Here is a 15397-nt window from a genome sequence, read left to right as displayed (position 1 = left end):
TTCCTTTACACAATCTTGGAATAAACGGAGACCCCCGTGTACTTTTTTTATTATTGAAAAATGATCTAACCTACTGACAGATTACTTTTGTGCTAAACACACACACACTTACTCTATTATGTATACATTGTACAAGAAGGATTGCATTCTGTGCGTGCAGAGCGGGCGGTTATAGACTTCAAAGGCTCCTGTGCAGAAAACCATTAGGTGCTAACCACTGTCACTCATATCCTTTTTACAAGGAGATAACTATTTATCAGTCCTGATCCTGCCATGTAATATCACTTAAAGCGGAGGTTCACCCAAAAGTAGAACCTCCACTTTTCAGGACCCCCCTCCGGTGTCACATTTGACACCTTTCGGGGGGGGGGGGTGCAGATACCTGTATAAAACCAGTATTTGCACCACTTCCGGGTATAGACTTCCGCGGGAGTGTGGCCCCTCTGCGTCACCCCCCCATTGTGTTCTGGGAAACACTTGGCTCCCAGAACACATTGGGGACCAGTGGAAACTGCACAGCGCGACTCGCGCATGCGCAGTAGGGACCCAGGGAGTGAAGCCTCACCGCTTCACTTCCCGATTCCCTTACCGAGGAGAGAGTACAACGGGTTTACTTAATCCTACACTCCCACAGGCTCCCCACACTGCTAGACTGGTACCTGCTGCCTTTTTCCCTCTGAACTCTGGTCGTCTAGGTCTTCTGATGTCAAGGTTGATCCAAGGACCACTGACCTGCATTGGATGTGAAGACCCCAATGGACAGTCCACTTCTGGAGAAAAACATGTGACATGGGGGCAGAGGATCAGGCAAGTAAAGCCGCTCTTACTGTCCCTAGGCATGTCCAAAGTCTGGCCCGCGGGCCAATCGCGGCCCGTGTTCCGGTTTTGAGCGCTCCACCTGGTTATTTGGACAAATATATCTTTTGTGGCCCCCGACGATCTCCCAGCATGGGGCCACAAAAGATGTATATGCCTTGGAGGGGACCAGGAGGAGGCGGGACGAGCACCGTACACAGGAGATTCTTCTGTATGTAATCTTTGGCGCTGGTGGGTGCATTCCTGGCAATGGTGGGGCTACATTCATGGCAATGGTGGGTCTGCAGATGGGCACTGACCCTTATTTTGCTTTATATCATTTTTATTTTATTTTTTTCTGAAACATCGCTCTTAAAGTGAAGGTGCGTTTTTATGCGCCTATAAATACAGTGTATGCAAATAATACACCCGAGCTCATCTCTTTACTCACACACAGCCACAAAGGCAAGAGAGTTCTTGTTGGGCAATATATTAGAGCTCGAATGAACACACGAAGACCAAATTTTAATGGTTCAAAGAATGTCAGGCAAAATACGTGTAAAAGCGCCTGGTACGTTTTAGTGCTTGAACGTACATTTATTTCAGTGGCCAGTATAAATCAATATTCTAGCCAATGAAATGAATGCCCAAATGCCTGACACACCTAAACCAGTTTGCAAATGCATCTTTAGGCATGTTTTTTAAAGGGGTTGTAAAGGTACATGTTTTTTTTTTACCTTAATGCATTCTATGCATTAAGGTGAAAAAACATCTGAGGATTAGCGGCCCCCAGTTTACTTACCTGACCCCTCGAAAGTCCCGCACCGTCTCGGCCGGGCCTCTCTGCTCATTCATTGGTTGATTGAAAGCAGTGCAGCCATTGGCTCGCGCTGCTGTCAATCACATTCAATGACGCAGCACGCCGGGGGCAGTGCCGAGTGATACAGTGAGCAGCTATAGCCGCTGGCTGTATCACTTGAGCGTGCCCGCAAGAACTAACTACCATGCGAGCTCGCATGAAGGTGGTTAGTTCTTGCGGGGAGGAGCTGAGAGCCGCGGAGAGACCCCAGAAGACCAGGTTCGGGCTCACTCTGTGCAAAACGAGCTGCACAGTGGAAGTAAGTATAACATGTTTGTTATTTAAAACCTTTACCTTTACAACTCCTTTTTAATGCTATTTTTTTTTTTTACCAGGAGAAATGATGTTCAAAAGAGCTGAGCAAACACCCGGTGCATGAGACCTAAAGGGTTTTTGGGTGTCATTTGTTATCTATTCAGACTGTATGGCCTGTTTAGGGTTTTTTTTTTTTTTTTTTTTTTTCAAACTCTCATACAATGAAACTAGAAAGCATTTCAGGAATTTTGCACCTATGTGTAGCACAATGACAAGACAACACATCAATAACTCCTGTCATATGTTGGTTTCAGATGAAGAAATGTGTGCTGAATTATCCAGGTGACACGGCGATCGCTATCAGTAACATATTTCTTAAGCTGAGACATACCTAGCTAAATCCCTTACAAGCATACACTACAGATATTGAAAACTTTTATCTCCATCATTAAAATTTCTGCGGCATTTTTTGCGTTTTGTTCTGCTAGACTAAATAACTGTGAAAGTAGAGATGTTTTATTTTCCTGAACAGAGGAATTTGGTGCGTTTTGTTGGAGGCAGATGAAGAGATGGTTTACATGTCTGGTTCTTGTACACCTCAAGGCCATGATCTGTTATCTCTACTTTGTCTTATCTGATAAAGGCTTTCAAAATAGACTGATTTCATAAATTGCCTAACAACAAGATCCTAATTTAATTTTTTCCATGTATGGTTCTTTTTATATAAAGTACTTTTCATTTCTAGTGCCTTTAAAAAAAACAAAAAAAACATGGTAAATGTAAACGTTCCATCTGGTCTAGAAGGAAGTATGCGGAAGGAAGTATTTAGGTATCCATTGTTTGCCGGGTGCCAATGGCGAGGCTCTGTGGTTTACGCATGCATTTGCAAATGCGAGTGGACTAAACCCCTGTTTTTACCACATACTGTTAGACAGGTTTATATTTGGTTGTCAGCGAGCTAGTCGGTAAGTAGGCTTGGGTTTTTCCCTGGCATATCCCAGGCTTTGTAGGTATCCATTGCCTACCTACTTGTAAGTTGCCTGCCTGCCTGTCATACTGATCCAATGTCTTCAATATTTTGGGTCGCTTAAACTGGCCCTAGATACCTTTTTATTATTTTTGTTTGATCAGCCTGTGAGCTGTTCGAAAACAAAAATAAATGGACGCACTCATCCAGACATACAAGTTAGGTGGAGGAATCCTCCCCGCTCTGTCATTGTATTCTGACAGCAAAACTTCTCTATTGTCAGAATACACTAATCGGCGTCTGCAGCCACTGATGGACACAAATTTTCCAACAGTGCCATTCTACAGAAGTTGATCATTGGATCAACTTCTTTCAAATGGGAACAACCATGGATGAATCGAAAATTTGTCTGGTCTCTGCTGAACCGGTCAAATTTTGATCCATCTATGGACAGCCTAACATCCTTCTAAAATTGCTACTGGCTGTTTGATTTCAATACATGCTGGGTCACTGATTTGTAACAAACAATAGCTAATCTGCACCCTTGCTCAAGATTGGTGATCTGGGAAGAAGTGCCAAAGTCTTTGGATAATCGTGACAGGTAGGCAATTCGAATTTTTTGAGAATGACGGCTCAGAAAGGCTAGATCTGATGTTGGTCAACAATCAAAGATCTTTACTTATGAAGCTGGTCACAAATGGCAATTTTTTTTTTATTCAGTCCATGGGCTGATTGAGCAAAATCAATAAATTTCCCCATTATTGCAAAACAATGTGGATGTATTTATCTAATAGGATTCAGTCACGTTTTCTCCAACATTTTTCCATCCAGCTCAGTTGATTTTTTTTATTCATTTTTTTATTGACTTTTGTTGAGCCTAGCTGTTCTTGCAGGGCCACTCAAGGCTTGAATTCCAGTTCAGTAGGAATTAACTGAGATTCAGGCTATTTATGGGCAGCATAAAGCTTGTAGGATTTTATTCAAACGTTTGTGTGAAAATTTTTAAAAATTGTTCCTCAAAGCATTGTATCTTACCTTTTATTGGTCATCTAATTTTGTCAAAACCTGCTACATTAATGGAATTCCAGATGTATTAAATGGGATACTTTCTTGCATAGAACATGCCTCGTACAATAACTTTAAGGCTGGGTTCACACCTATGTGAATTAGATGTGGGTTTCTCTGCATTCACTTTGCATAGCAGGAGAATGTGACTGGCTCTCTATTAAGCTGGTTCACACATCTCCGGGATGTCTTTTGGCTCATTCAAGCACAAATTCGGCCCTGATTCAGCCTTGAAACGAAACGGAGAACAGAGACGCACAGCGTTCCTGTGTGATCCACAGCCAGTTCCAGTGTGAACTGAGCCTAAATGTTCTAACTACTATGGTCAGAAATGATAGTAGATTTGACCCCACAACTGTAGAACTTATTAGCAAAGGTTCTGAAACCTGAAAGCTATTTTAAGGGTTCCTTCAGGTTAAAAACCTTGAGAAAGGCTGCTATAGAGTGTGACTTGAGTGACAGCTTTGAGTCTGCTGAGCCTACTGACTTCACATCCAAAATGGCTGTGGCCCCACAGCAGTCTCAGGGTTTTTGGATATCAACACGGGAGGCTTTTTACAGGTAAATAATATGTATAAAACACATGAAATGCACCTATAATCCTATGACAATACATTTGATAAAACATTTGTTCTGATGATGGGGTCTCTTTAAAAAAGAAGGGCTAGGCCAATAGCAAATGTTTAGTATTAAAGAGATAAAGTGAATAATTGTGTGTTTTAATGTTGTCTTTCAGGTTTATGAGGATGTAGATCAGTGCTGCCAGGCCTTATCTCAGAGGCTAGGAACCCAGCCCTATTTCTTTAATAAACAGTAAGTTTAAGTGGTTTAAAATATGTTTCTGTTTTTTTTGTACTATTCTTTATATGCTGAAAGCTTGACTCCAGCCAAAGCGTTCTTTAGTTATTAGAAGCTCAGTTTTTTTGTTGTTTCCCTGTTAGGAGGGCTTTGGGCCACGGGGACAGGAAATGACAAAAATCTCCTGTCCCCGTGGCCCAAAGAAAAAAAAAAAAAGTGGAGAAGTATTGGAAACTCTGGCTTTTTATTTTGACTTTGGCTTTCTGTCCCAGTGATAGATATTCACTCTGTAAGGTCACAGAGGACACTAAAAACTTGCCATATATCCAACTTCCTTCTGCTTTATACAAAACTTTGGGGCAGGGCCATGTTTACCACCTTGTAGTATCCCTCTTCTTTTAACAAAACATGTTGGGAACTAAGGAGACCAGTTGCTGGAGTCTTGGGAGAGGAATGGTGTCCCATTCTTTTCTGATATAGTATTCTAACTGCTCAACAGTCCTGGGTTTTCTTTGTCATATTTTTGGTTTCAAGACGTGCCAAATATTTTCAATTGGTAAAAGGTCTGGACTGCAGGCAGACCAGTTAAGCACCTACATTCTTCTGCTACAAAGCCATGCTGTTGGCATAGCTGCAGAATGCGGTTTAGCATTATCCTGCTGAAATATGCAAGGCCTTCCCTGAAAAAGACGTCATCTGGATGGGAGCAAATGCTGCTCTTAAACCTGGATATATCTTTTAGCATTGATAATGCCTTTCCAGGTGTGCAACCTGCCCATTCCATATGCAGTAATGCACCCCCATACTATCAGAGATACAGGCTTTTGAACTGAGCGCTGATGACAAAATGCAAGGTTCCGCTCCTCTTTAGGGGACGTGGCACCAATGGTTGCCAAAAAGATTTCTAAATTTTGATTAGTCCGACAACAAAACAATTTTCTACTTTGCAACAGACCATTTTAAATGAGCTTTGGTGCAGAGAGGATGGAGATGTTTCTGGCTTATGTTCAGATATGGCTGTTTCTTTGCATGAGAGCTTTAACTTGTATTTATGGATGGCATAGTGAGCTATGTTCAGACAGTGATTTTTGTAAGTTTTCCTGAGCCCATGTAGTGATGTCCATCACAGAATCATGCCTGATTTTAATGCAGCACTATCCGAGGGCCCCAAGATAACAGGCATCCAATATTGCGTTTTGGGCTTGTCCCTTGCGCACAGAGAATTCTCCGGATTCTCTAAACCTTTTGATATTATGTACTGTTTATTATATATTTAAAGTCTTTGCATTTTTTCCGTTCAGGAACATTATTTTGAAATAGTTTGACAATTTTTTAGATGTAGCTTTTCACTGATTGGTGAACCTCTGTCCATCTTTAATTCTGAGACACTTTGACTCTCTAAGATGCCCTGTTTATACCCAATCATGTTACTGACCTGTTGCCAACTAACCTAATTAGTTGCAAAAAAATATTCTTTCAGTTCTTCCTTGTTAGTACCACTTACTTTGCCAGCTTTTTGTTGCCCTGGCCAAACTTTTTTTGAGACGTTGTAATGCCGATTTCAAAATTACCTTCTTTTTTTCAACATTTTAAAAATTTTGTCAGTTTTAAACTTTTGAAATGTTTTATATTTTTTATTGTGAATAAAATATGGGTTTATGAGATTTGCAAATCAATGCATTCTGTTTTATGTAGATTTTACACAGCATACCAACTTTTTTGAAATTGGGGTTTTAGATCTATTGCTTTTGGGATGGGCAATAAAAATGTAAGGGAACCCTCTTAACTGTTTTGGTATGGGGCCCCTTCATACATTATTATGGCCCTGTATAGGAACATGTGATCTCAGCTTAACTCACTAGCAGTTGCAGTTATCCATATATAAATGCTTCTGATCATATAATAGTTGTGCGAATGTGTTGGGTGGAAAAACATCATTCAATGGTACATCTTTGCAAATCTCTCTGCCAGCTGCCCAGAATTGCAGCAAAGGGGTCTCAGATGCAAAGAAGTTCTATTGTAAATGAGAGGCAGCCTGGTTTGCACAATATATGCACCTGGTTCTGTTGGTATGTTGCTTAATCAATCTCCCTCAATGTGACATGCAGAGATTTGCAAGCTCTGGAAAGTTCTTAGGCTGTCATTGCTCCGTTATACAAATGCACAAAGTCATAATATCTTAGTTATGCTTAGACACAGTAGATGAAGCCTTTCATATGTGGTTATTAATATATATTTTTTAAATCTGTCTGTGTTACTCCTTAAGTTAGCTTAAAGGAATGGCATTCTCTTCTATATCTACCTAGCATGCCAGCACTCCATATGGAAAACATGTGTTGTGAGCAATTTAGAAACCATTATGATGCTCTTATCTAACTCTTTATCCCATTAAGTCTGTAATATAACATAGTCCATATGTCAGTTTTTAAAGTATTAAACTGATCAACAAGGAGTTATACACACCTGTGTTTATCCTATACATAATTTATTCACATTGTATCAGGCTGACAATACATGGGACATTTTTTAAAGTTTATACTCTTGCTAAATTTGACAATAAATGCTTATGAGCATATCTACAGATACATGGAAGAGGCTGTCAGATGAGGTTCATCCACTTGCACTTGCCTTCTATGCATGCCCCCTGCCACGCCTTAGCTCCGTTGTTGCTGGTGCAAATTGCCAAGTGCTTTTGGGTATTTGGAGAGCATGTGATCCCCTCTCATAAGCCTATCGCTGGGCCTAATTACTCTCAAATGAGAAAGAGGAGGACATGTTCTCAACCCCATGTAAGCTCAAACAACATCTGATACAGAGCATACACATGGTTACGAAAACCAAGGAATAGAACAGCAGGATAAGTAAGAGTGGGTCTAGGATAGGCAAAACTGTCACTTTGCCTTTCATTACCAGTGACTAATATGGCTACATTTCTATGCATTCTTGGTAACCTTTCAATATCGGTGGTTTCCCCATTAGGCCAGCACATACCTTTGATAACACTAGTGATATGGTTCAGTTCTTGCAATTTCAATTTAGTGGCATTACAAGCACCATAACAGCAAACATACTGGTCAGCAAGTGCTGCATTGTCTCTGTCATTGTCATATTTATATACTCCCAGTCTTCCAGGGCTTAAGGCTGAGCTGGATCTGGAAAAGGACATTTGTACAGAAACTTTAGAATTGTGTCTGTTATGAAGTGATTTTTCAAAGCTGATCATGAACCAAGAACTTTTTGTTGCTGGGTCAGGAATGGAGACACTGGACATCTCCAGGGACATGGTGTTCTGTGCTGGGATTCTAGTATGGCGGTATTTACAATGCACTACCAAACTGGGAAAGAGGCATACAGAGGTTTCCAGGTAGAGTTTGCTGATGAGTCAGGGATGGCGACCCAAGAACATTTTCAAGAACACGGTTTGCTGAATGGAAAAACACAACACTAAAAAGTAGGACAATTTTAAACCTGTTTTTTCCATCTTCTATTCTTTTTGATATTACACTAATAAGCATACCTCTGCTAGTAATAGTCTATGGGCAATCATATTTAATAGAGGTATAAGCACAGACATTGCATATGGCCTTCACATGGGAACTTGCAGCCACTGTAATGCTGGACTTGAGGAAAGATGGAAAAACATCCCTCTCGCCTAAAAAAATAAAAAATAAATCTGGACTTTTTTTGGGCTTCTTACCTTCATGGGTCCTTCTGTTCTCTTCACCTTTCCAAATTTATGTGATGGGTGAGCTGTCCGCACAGGAAAAACCCCTGTGTGTGCTATGACTGCTGAAACACATACTAACCTATTTCAATACACACTGCAGCTCGCAGCAATCTTATAGGAATAAACTTTGCTGCAGGGAAATCCCAGGGTAATTTTTATGTAAATATACAAATTGCCAGAAGTAAACAAAATTGGTAAATCACATCCATATAAAGATCGTTTTTGAATAAATGAACAAATTCGCCAGCACACCATGGATTGTAGATACGTCCAAAAATTTAATGCAAAAAAAGCATCACAGAAAGTGCAACGTTTCAAGGCCACGCAGGACCTCTTCGTCACTTGCCTGACAAAGAGGTCCTACGTGGCCTCGAAACGTTGCCCAGCTGGTGATCATTTCAGCACCCACCTATTTTCTATGAGCTGTTTCAAAAGCCCAGGAACGTGTGCGATTGGAATATTGACTAGACTGTTTTTGAATAAAGGCTATCTAAATATAGTGGCTTGTGGTACATGTCTGGTGGATTTTTGTTTCAAGGTTAAAAACAAGAGTGTCTCTTTTCGGCTGGTGTGATGTCCATATTTTTGTCCTGTAATATTGCAGGAGATAAGTGTACCTTGCCCTACTCCTAGTGACTTGACATCTCCCTGAGTGACAAGGTCACAGCATTCATGGCTGTCAGGTGGAAGTGCTGCCTTTCACAGAGACACCGGTTCTCTTTGATTTAGCAGTGATGTTTATTACCATTTGTTTAGTCATTAACACAACAGAAATGGATCTCACTGCCATCACTAGGTAGTTCCTATTCTCACTTGGCAAGGAATTCTAGACGCATGAAAAGCCCAGGAGGGATGTCAGGGAGTGTTTGAAGTGTATTCGTCTTTTCTTACTAAGTTTTGTTATGCACAGGAGCTGTGGGGGACATTGGGAAGGGACAGTCATCTTATCTAGTTTGTCCCACCAGCTGAAAGGGTGAGAAACAGTTGTCACCGGTCAATCTACTGGTCAAGGGGAGGACACCTATCAGAAACTCCCTTAGCTAACTTACGTATGCGATGAGAAATAACTTCTGCACACGACAATATCATGTGTGAGACGGTCTCTGATTTTTGGGGGGTTAAATAACTAACTGTCCTATTTTTGCTTTGCATAGCTGCACCAGATTTTGCACTCTCCAGTTTTAGTAAATCACCATCACAGGCTAACATAGAGGTAGAAAAAGAAGAAAGCCAAATGCCCTTAAAAGCAGTGTTTTTTTTTTTTTTTTTTTTTTTATACCCAGTGTGCATGAGGCCTTAAAATACAGTTCAGGGTTGGGTGAGATTTTAGAACAAGCTGAAAAACCTTTATGAAACCTCCCAATTATTGCATGTTACTTTTGGAGTCAAGCTTGCTGCTACTAAAGCCGTTTAAATTTAGACCAGATCATCAGTGAGTGGCCCCCGAGCCAGAAAATCGTCAACTGAACAACGCTTGCATCCAATCGGATGCCGCCGGTGTTTTGACAGCTGGCGGACCAACTGTCAAAATACAATAGCCGCAGCGGGAGATTCATTCATCTATGTTGAGTAGCATGCATGGAGGATTCTGTTTGATTTGCTCTGTTTGGCCTGCAGGTTGAATTGGAAAAATCTGTGTGTATGGCCAGCTCTAGTCATTTATACAAATCATGGAGTATTAATGGACAATGTGATAGTCTCTCTTTCTCTGCAGCAAAACTGGCTTTTTAGGAGATAAAGTGGCACACATTCAGACACCATCAGTTAATTTTTTGGGGGGAAAACATTGTCCAGTATGCTTTACTTTAATCCAATGATAATCCAGTGCCATAGGTTTCTTTAGCAGGCCTTTTTCTGTAGTCCTAATTGTGAACGGTAGCCTGACACAAAACCTTTTGTATTTAGGGGCTTGCTGAAGATGGAGTTGCCCTAGAAGAGTAATGCCGTGTACACACGGACATTTTTCATTAAAATTGGTCATTAAAAACGATTGTGTGTAGGCTCCAGAGCATTTTTCTCAACGTGAAAAATGGGCATTAAAAATTTAGAACCTGCTCTAATTTTTCTCGTTGTTTTTCACGTCGTGAAAAGCGGTCGTGTGTAGGCTTTGATGGGAAAAAACGTGCATGCTCAGAAGCAAGTTATGAGACGGGAGCACTCGTTCTGGTAAAACTAGCGTTTGTAATGGAGACGGCACATTCGTCACGCTGTAAAAGACTGAAAAGCGCGAATCGTCTCTCACCAAACTTTTTCTAACACGAAATCAGCAAAAGCAGCCCAAAGTGTGGCGCCATCCGAATGGAACTTCCCCTTTATAGTGCTGTCGTACGTGTTGTACGTCACCGCGCTTTGCTCGAGCATTTTTTTTTGTGATCATGTGTATGCAAGGCAGGCTTGACAAGAATCACGTTGAGAAAAACTAAAAAAAAATTTAATGACGTTAAAAACGGTCGTGTGTACGCGGCATTAGAGTTATTTTTCTCCATGCCTGACTACCAATTATTGTCTGTGGCTGTTTTACAGTATCAAAACAGTATAGTATTGTTAGTATACTCTGGGGTGAATGAATACAGTGACTATATCTTCCATGGATGGTAATTAAACAAATGTGTGAAATTATAGGCAGACAGGTCATGGTAAAGAGCCCTCTACTAAACCATTGTGAATTACAGTAGAACTTTCACTTCTAACATAAATTCAGTGAGGCTTGTTTTTTATTTCCGGATAGTGGCCAGATCCATGTAAATCATTTTGTTTTCCTTTTGCCCAACTGTCATTGAACTGCTATTTTTGCAGCACTCATACAGCCTAATAATACAGAGCCATTTATTTATAACTGCCTGGCATGTTGTGCTAATTGTACAGATATGTGTGTCTGTATGTATGTATGTGTGTGTATGTATGTGTATATGTGTGTGTGTGTGTGTGTGTGTGTGTATATATATATATATATATATATATATATATATATATATATATATATATATATATATATATAAAAATAATATGGCTTTCGATACAGTGTCTGGAAGTGCAGGCTCAGTCTGATTGCCCACAGGCCTCTTTGCCAACCAGTCCACCCCTAACAAGAACAGACACCTCTCGGGTAACCATTTGTGTTTGGGCCTATGGCGCAGGACAGGCAAGCTGCAGACACCGGTAGCACCAGTTTGTTGGGGAAAAAACAATGGCAATCAAATCAAGATATTCCACATGTCCAGTCACTGTTTCCTTAGATGACCCTATACAGGTAGCTAATAGACATTAGACTGTTGGCTGTCATCTATGTCTATAGTAAGCTTTATGGGGGGCAAAGAGCAATGTAATACCTTTTCGCACAAACAGTGGGGAAAGAACAAGTCGTTATCATGTAACTTTACCATACACAAAAAAAAAAGACCATCATAGACCTAAGATCATCATCTGGACAATTCCAAACCTTTCCATTCCAGCATTGTTTGCCAAATTAATCAGGGGCAAGCCCTTAGCCGTGAAAGGAGTTAATCTGATCGGAAACATTTGCAGAATTTATGTTACGTGTTTTAGCCTCATTAATAGAAGTCACAGATGGTTTTTGCCTCGAACATTGCACTGATCTGTTTCTTGTCTATTCCTGTAGACCCACTGAGCTGGATGCTCTGGTATTCGGACATCTGTTCACAATCCTCACCACTCAGCTGACTAACGATGAACTCCATGAAAAAGTCAAGAATTACAGCAACTTGATTTCCTTCTGCCGAAGAATTGAGCAGAACTATTTTGAAGACCACGACAGGGACAGTTCCACTGGCTCTTCCATGAGATTATCCAAAGGTCCAGCACTGCCTTAGAGTTTCTGTTATGTTTTTTTTTGTGGGGGGGCACGTTATGGGAATGAGAATAAAAATGTTTTGTAAAGTTTACTATGTGCATACAGTGACTGGCCCTTCACATGGCAAACAAAGCACCCTTAGAACCAGACTGTATCTGCATCATAATAAATTTAGGACAACTGAATGAAGAGTACACTTCCTTCTTTTTGATCTTACCCCAAGCCCCTGACCAAGACTTATACAGATGTAGCAAACAGTGGCTTTAATTCCTGACAGCAGAAGAACAAAGGACAGCTCATTTGCATTACACTCCAGGGATCACAGTCCCCAAATGCTAGTTACATGATGCAGTAGGGCTAGTTAAACTACTGTTTTCGGGGGTTTAACAAGGATGATCTCAGAAAATCTGTGTGTTTACAAGGTGATTATCCCCTGTAACAGATTAGCATTCCAAAGATGAGAGTGTAAAGTTAATCCAGTTAAGTAACCAACTTCTCTTTTTTCCCTGTTGAGTTTTGCTATAAGAAATGTGTATTATTATTGCTTACACTACTTCCTTTGAAACAAAGCCATTTGGTGTCTATTCCTTGACATCTATTGGAGAGGTTTGCATCAGGTCTGCTTTGTCCAGCATCCTCCTCCCTTTAATCTAAATGGGCTCACACATTAGGTAACCATCACCCAAACATGCCCGTTTGATGAGACTCAGCAGAGACTGGATTATTTTTTTCTGTATCTTCCTATTTCAACATATACTGATGGAATGTGTGCGTGTTGTGGGAGGTCTATCTGTTGGGTTAATGCATATGTCTGGGCCAAATATAAAATAAATATATATTTCGTGCATCTGTGCTATGCATTTGTGTTTTAGTGTTTTATCACATTGTAAGTACAGAAAGGTACCTGTTGATCCTGCCAGAAATCCAGTAAGCTTCTAACTTCCTATAGTGAGCTGAAAATGTTGCCACTTCTGTGTACTAAGGAATACCTTCCACCTATGAAATGAGTGGGTGAGGGTTGTTCTGTAGTCCGGCAGGGGAGTACTCAGTAGGGATGCCAATACTGGTTGAATTTCAGAGCAGCAGAGACGACATTGTCAGCTCAAACAACCAACAGGTATTTTTCTGTACTTGTGTCTTAAAAAGAAGAAACATGGGAAAAATGTGCATGCGTTGTAGAAATGTATTTACCAAAAACACCCCAAAATAGCAGGCAAACATAGTATAGTAAGGAGATCTACAGAGAAGGGGTTACCAAAGGCTGGACAATCGCGCATTATATAGATAAAAATACAAATTTTTATTGGCTATACAATAAAACTTTAAAAAGATCAAGTTTAAAAATCCACCAAGAAACATTCAATATGATTCACACATGTAGTTACTTCCACGCTACATGTTTCGCCAATCACTGTCTTTTTCAGGAGATTCACGAATACTACATATTGCACCACTGAAATAAAAAAATGGAAGCAAATCACAGATATATCAAAATGTGGGATACAAACAAATGTAAGGAGATCTGTTGAAATTTTGAAAAGACAAGGTCATATGAAAAATTGCACAAACTTAGTGATATATGTTAATCAGTGGACCCTCAATGTATAGTGAAGATGCAGAGGTATTGTGTTTCAGGGCTAAAGCACAGTCCAGAGACTATAGCAGTAAGTTGTTAATGTATGTATAAACTTACATAGTGCTCAAAACAAAATGAAGGGCAAGTTCAAAAGGAAGCATTAAACATTACAAAGTGTTGGAAACAAAGAAAATATGATATTAGTGTATTGGAAGTAACACAATTATTGTTAATATATACCGTATATACTCGAGTATAAGCCGACCCAAGTATAAGCCGAGGTACCTAATTTTACCACAAAAAAATGGGAAAACGTATTGACTCGAGTATAAGCCGAGGGTGAGAATGCAGCAGCTACTGTAAGCCGGGAAAACAATGTCAACAATGCCCATTTGCAGCTTCACTGTGCCCATTTGCAGCCTGACCTCACTGTGCCAATTTGCAGCCTGACCTCACTGTGCCCATTGCAGCTCTTCAACTCTACCATGGCAGGATCCAGTTGGTTCCCCCGGCAGGTCTGTTACCTTTGCAGCCTGACCTTACCGTGCCCATTGCAGAATTCAATCTGTGTACCCGAGTCTGTGACATATTCAGACGGCGACCGTGCAGTTTAAAAAACTCACGCTCCTCCTTGTGCTATTCCGTGATAGGCGGAACACTCTGTTTCCCAGCAAACACTGTGTTCAGTGTTCCACCTATCACGTTCGCCCTCTCGTCTATCACGAACAAGAGGGCGATCGTGATAGGCTGAACACAGTGTTTGCTGGGAAACCGAGTGTTCCGCCTATCACGGAATAGCACAAGGAGGAGCGCAAGTTTTTAAAACTGCACGGCCGCCGTTTGAATATGTCACAGACTTGGGTACACAGATCGGATTCTGCAATGGGCACAGTGAGGTCAGGCGGCAATGGACTCTGACATGCTGACTCGAGTATAAGCCGAGGGGGTAATTTTCAGCCCAAAAAAAAGGGCTGAAAAACTCGACTTATACTGGAGTATATACGGTAGATGTTTTTGTTTTGAAATAAAATGAAACTATACTGCTACTCAGTAATAGCTGGTGTGCCACTATCCCACAATTATTCCTTTTCATTTAGTATATCTAAACTTAAAACCAAAAATGTAATGTATTGCAGCTTACCTGTCCTAAGATGCGGTCGTTTTCCTCTTTTAGGCTAAACACATGTTCGTCAAGTACAGAACTGCAGTGCCCTTGTCACTCAACAGAAAACAAACATACTGATTATTATTATTATTTTTTTGCTAAGCCCATCAATCCACCATGTGCAATGGAGATGAACAAAAGCAAGACTTGTTTGAAGTTCAGCCTGTGTGACAGCCATGGATCTCTCCATAGATGCAGTGGAGACGTGAGTGTAGCTACCCAGGGACAGGGAGTGTGTTCTTCACAGGAATATCAGGTGAAAATAAAGGGAAAGAAAGCCTTAAAAAAATAAAACTAAAACAGCCACCACATTTAAGGACAGGTAAGCTGCAATAATTGTATTTTTTTTTTTATTTTGAGTTTAGATTCATTTTAAATA

The 15397-nt window shown here is 40.6% G+C and overlaps 1 protein-coding gene across 1 annotated transcript in view; it reads left to right on the top strand.

Annotated features, from left to right (window-relative positions):
* Positions 1–13124, top strand: part of MTX2 (metaxin 2) — a 130301-nt gene extending 117177 nt beyond the window's left edge. The window contains exons 9-10 of the mRNA XM_040357679.1: positions 4678–4754; positions 12086–13124. Of these exons, the coding sequence (XP_040213613.1) occupies positions 4678–4754; positions 12086–12296 (288 nt within the window). The 3' untranslated portion in view covers positions 12297–13124. The remainder of the gene's footprint in view (positions 1–4677; positions 4755–12085) is intronic.
* Positions 13125–15397: the final 2273 nt, after the last annotated feature.

This window comes from Rana temporaria, chromosome 6 (genome assembly GCF_905171775.1).
Source record: "Rana temporaria chromosome 6, aRanTem1.1, whole genome shotgun sequence".
Lineage (NCBI taxonomy): Eukaryota > Metazoa > Chordata > Amphibia > Anura > Ranidae > Rana > Rana temporaria.
This window is presented reverse-complemented; position numbering and strand designations above follow the sequence as displayed.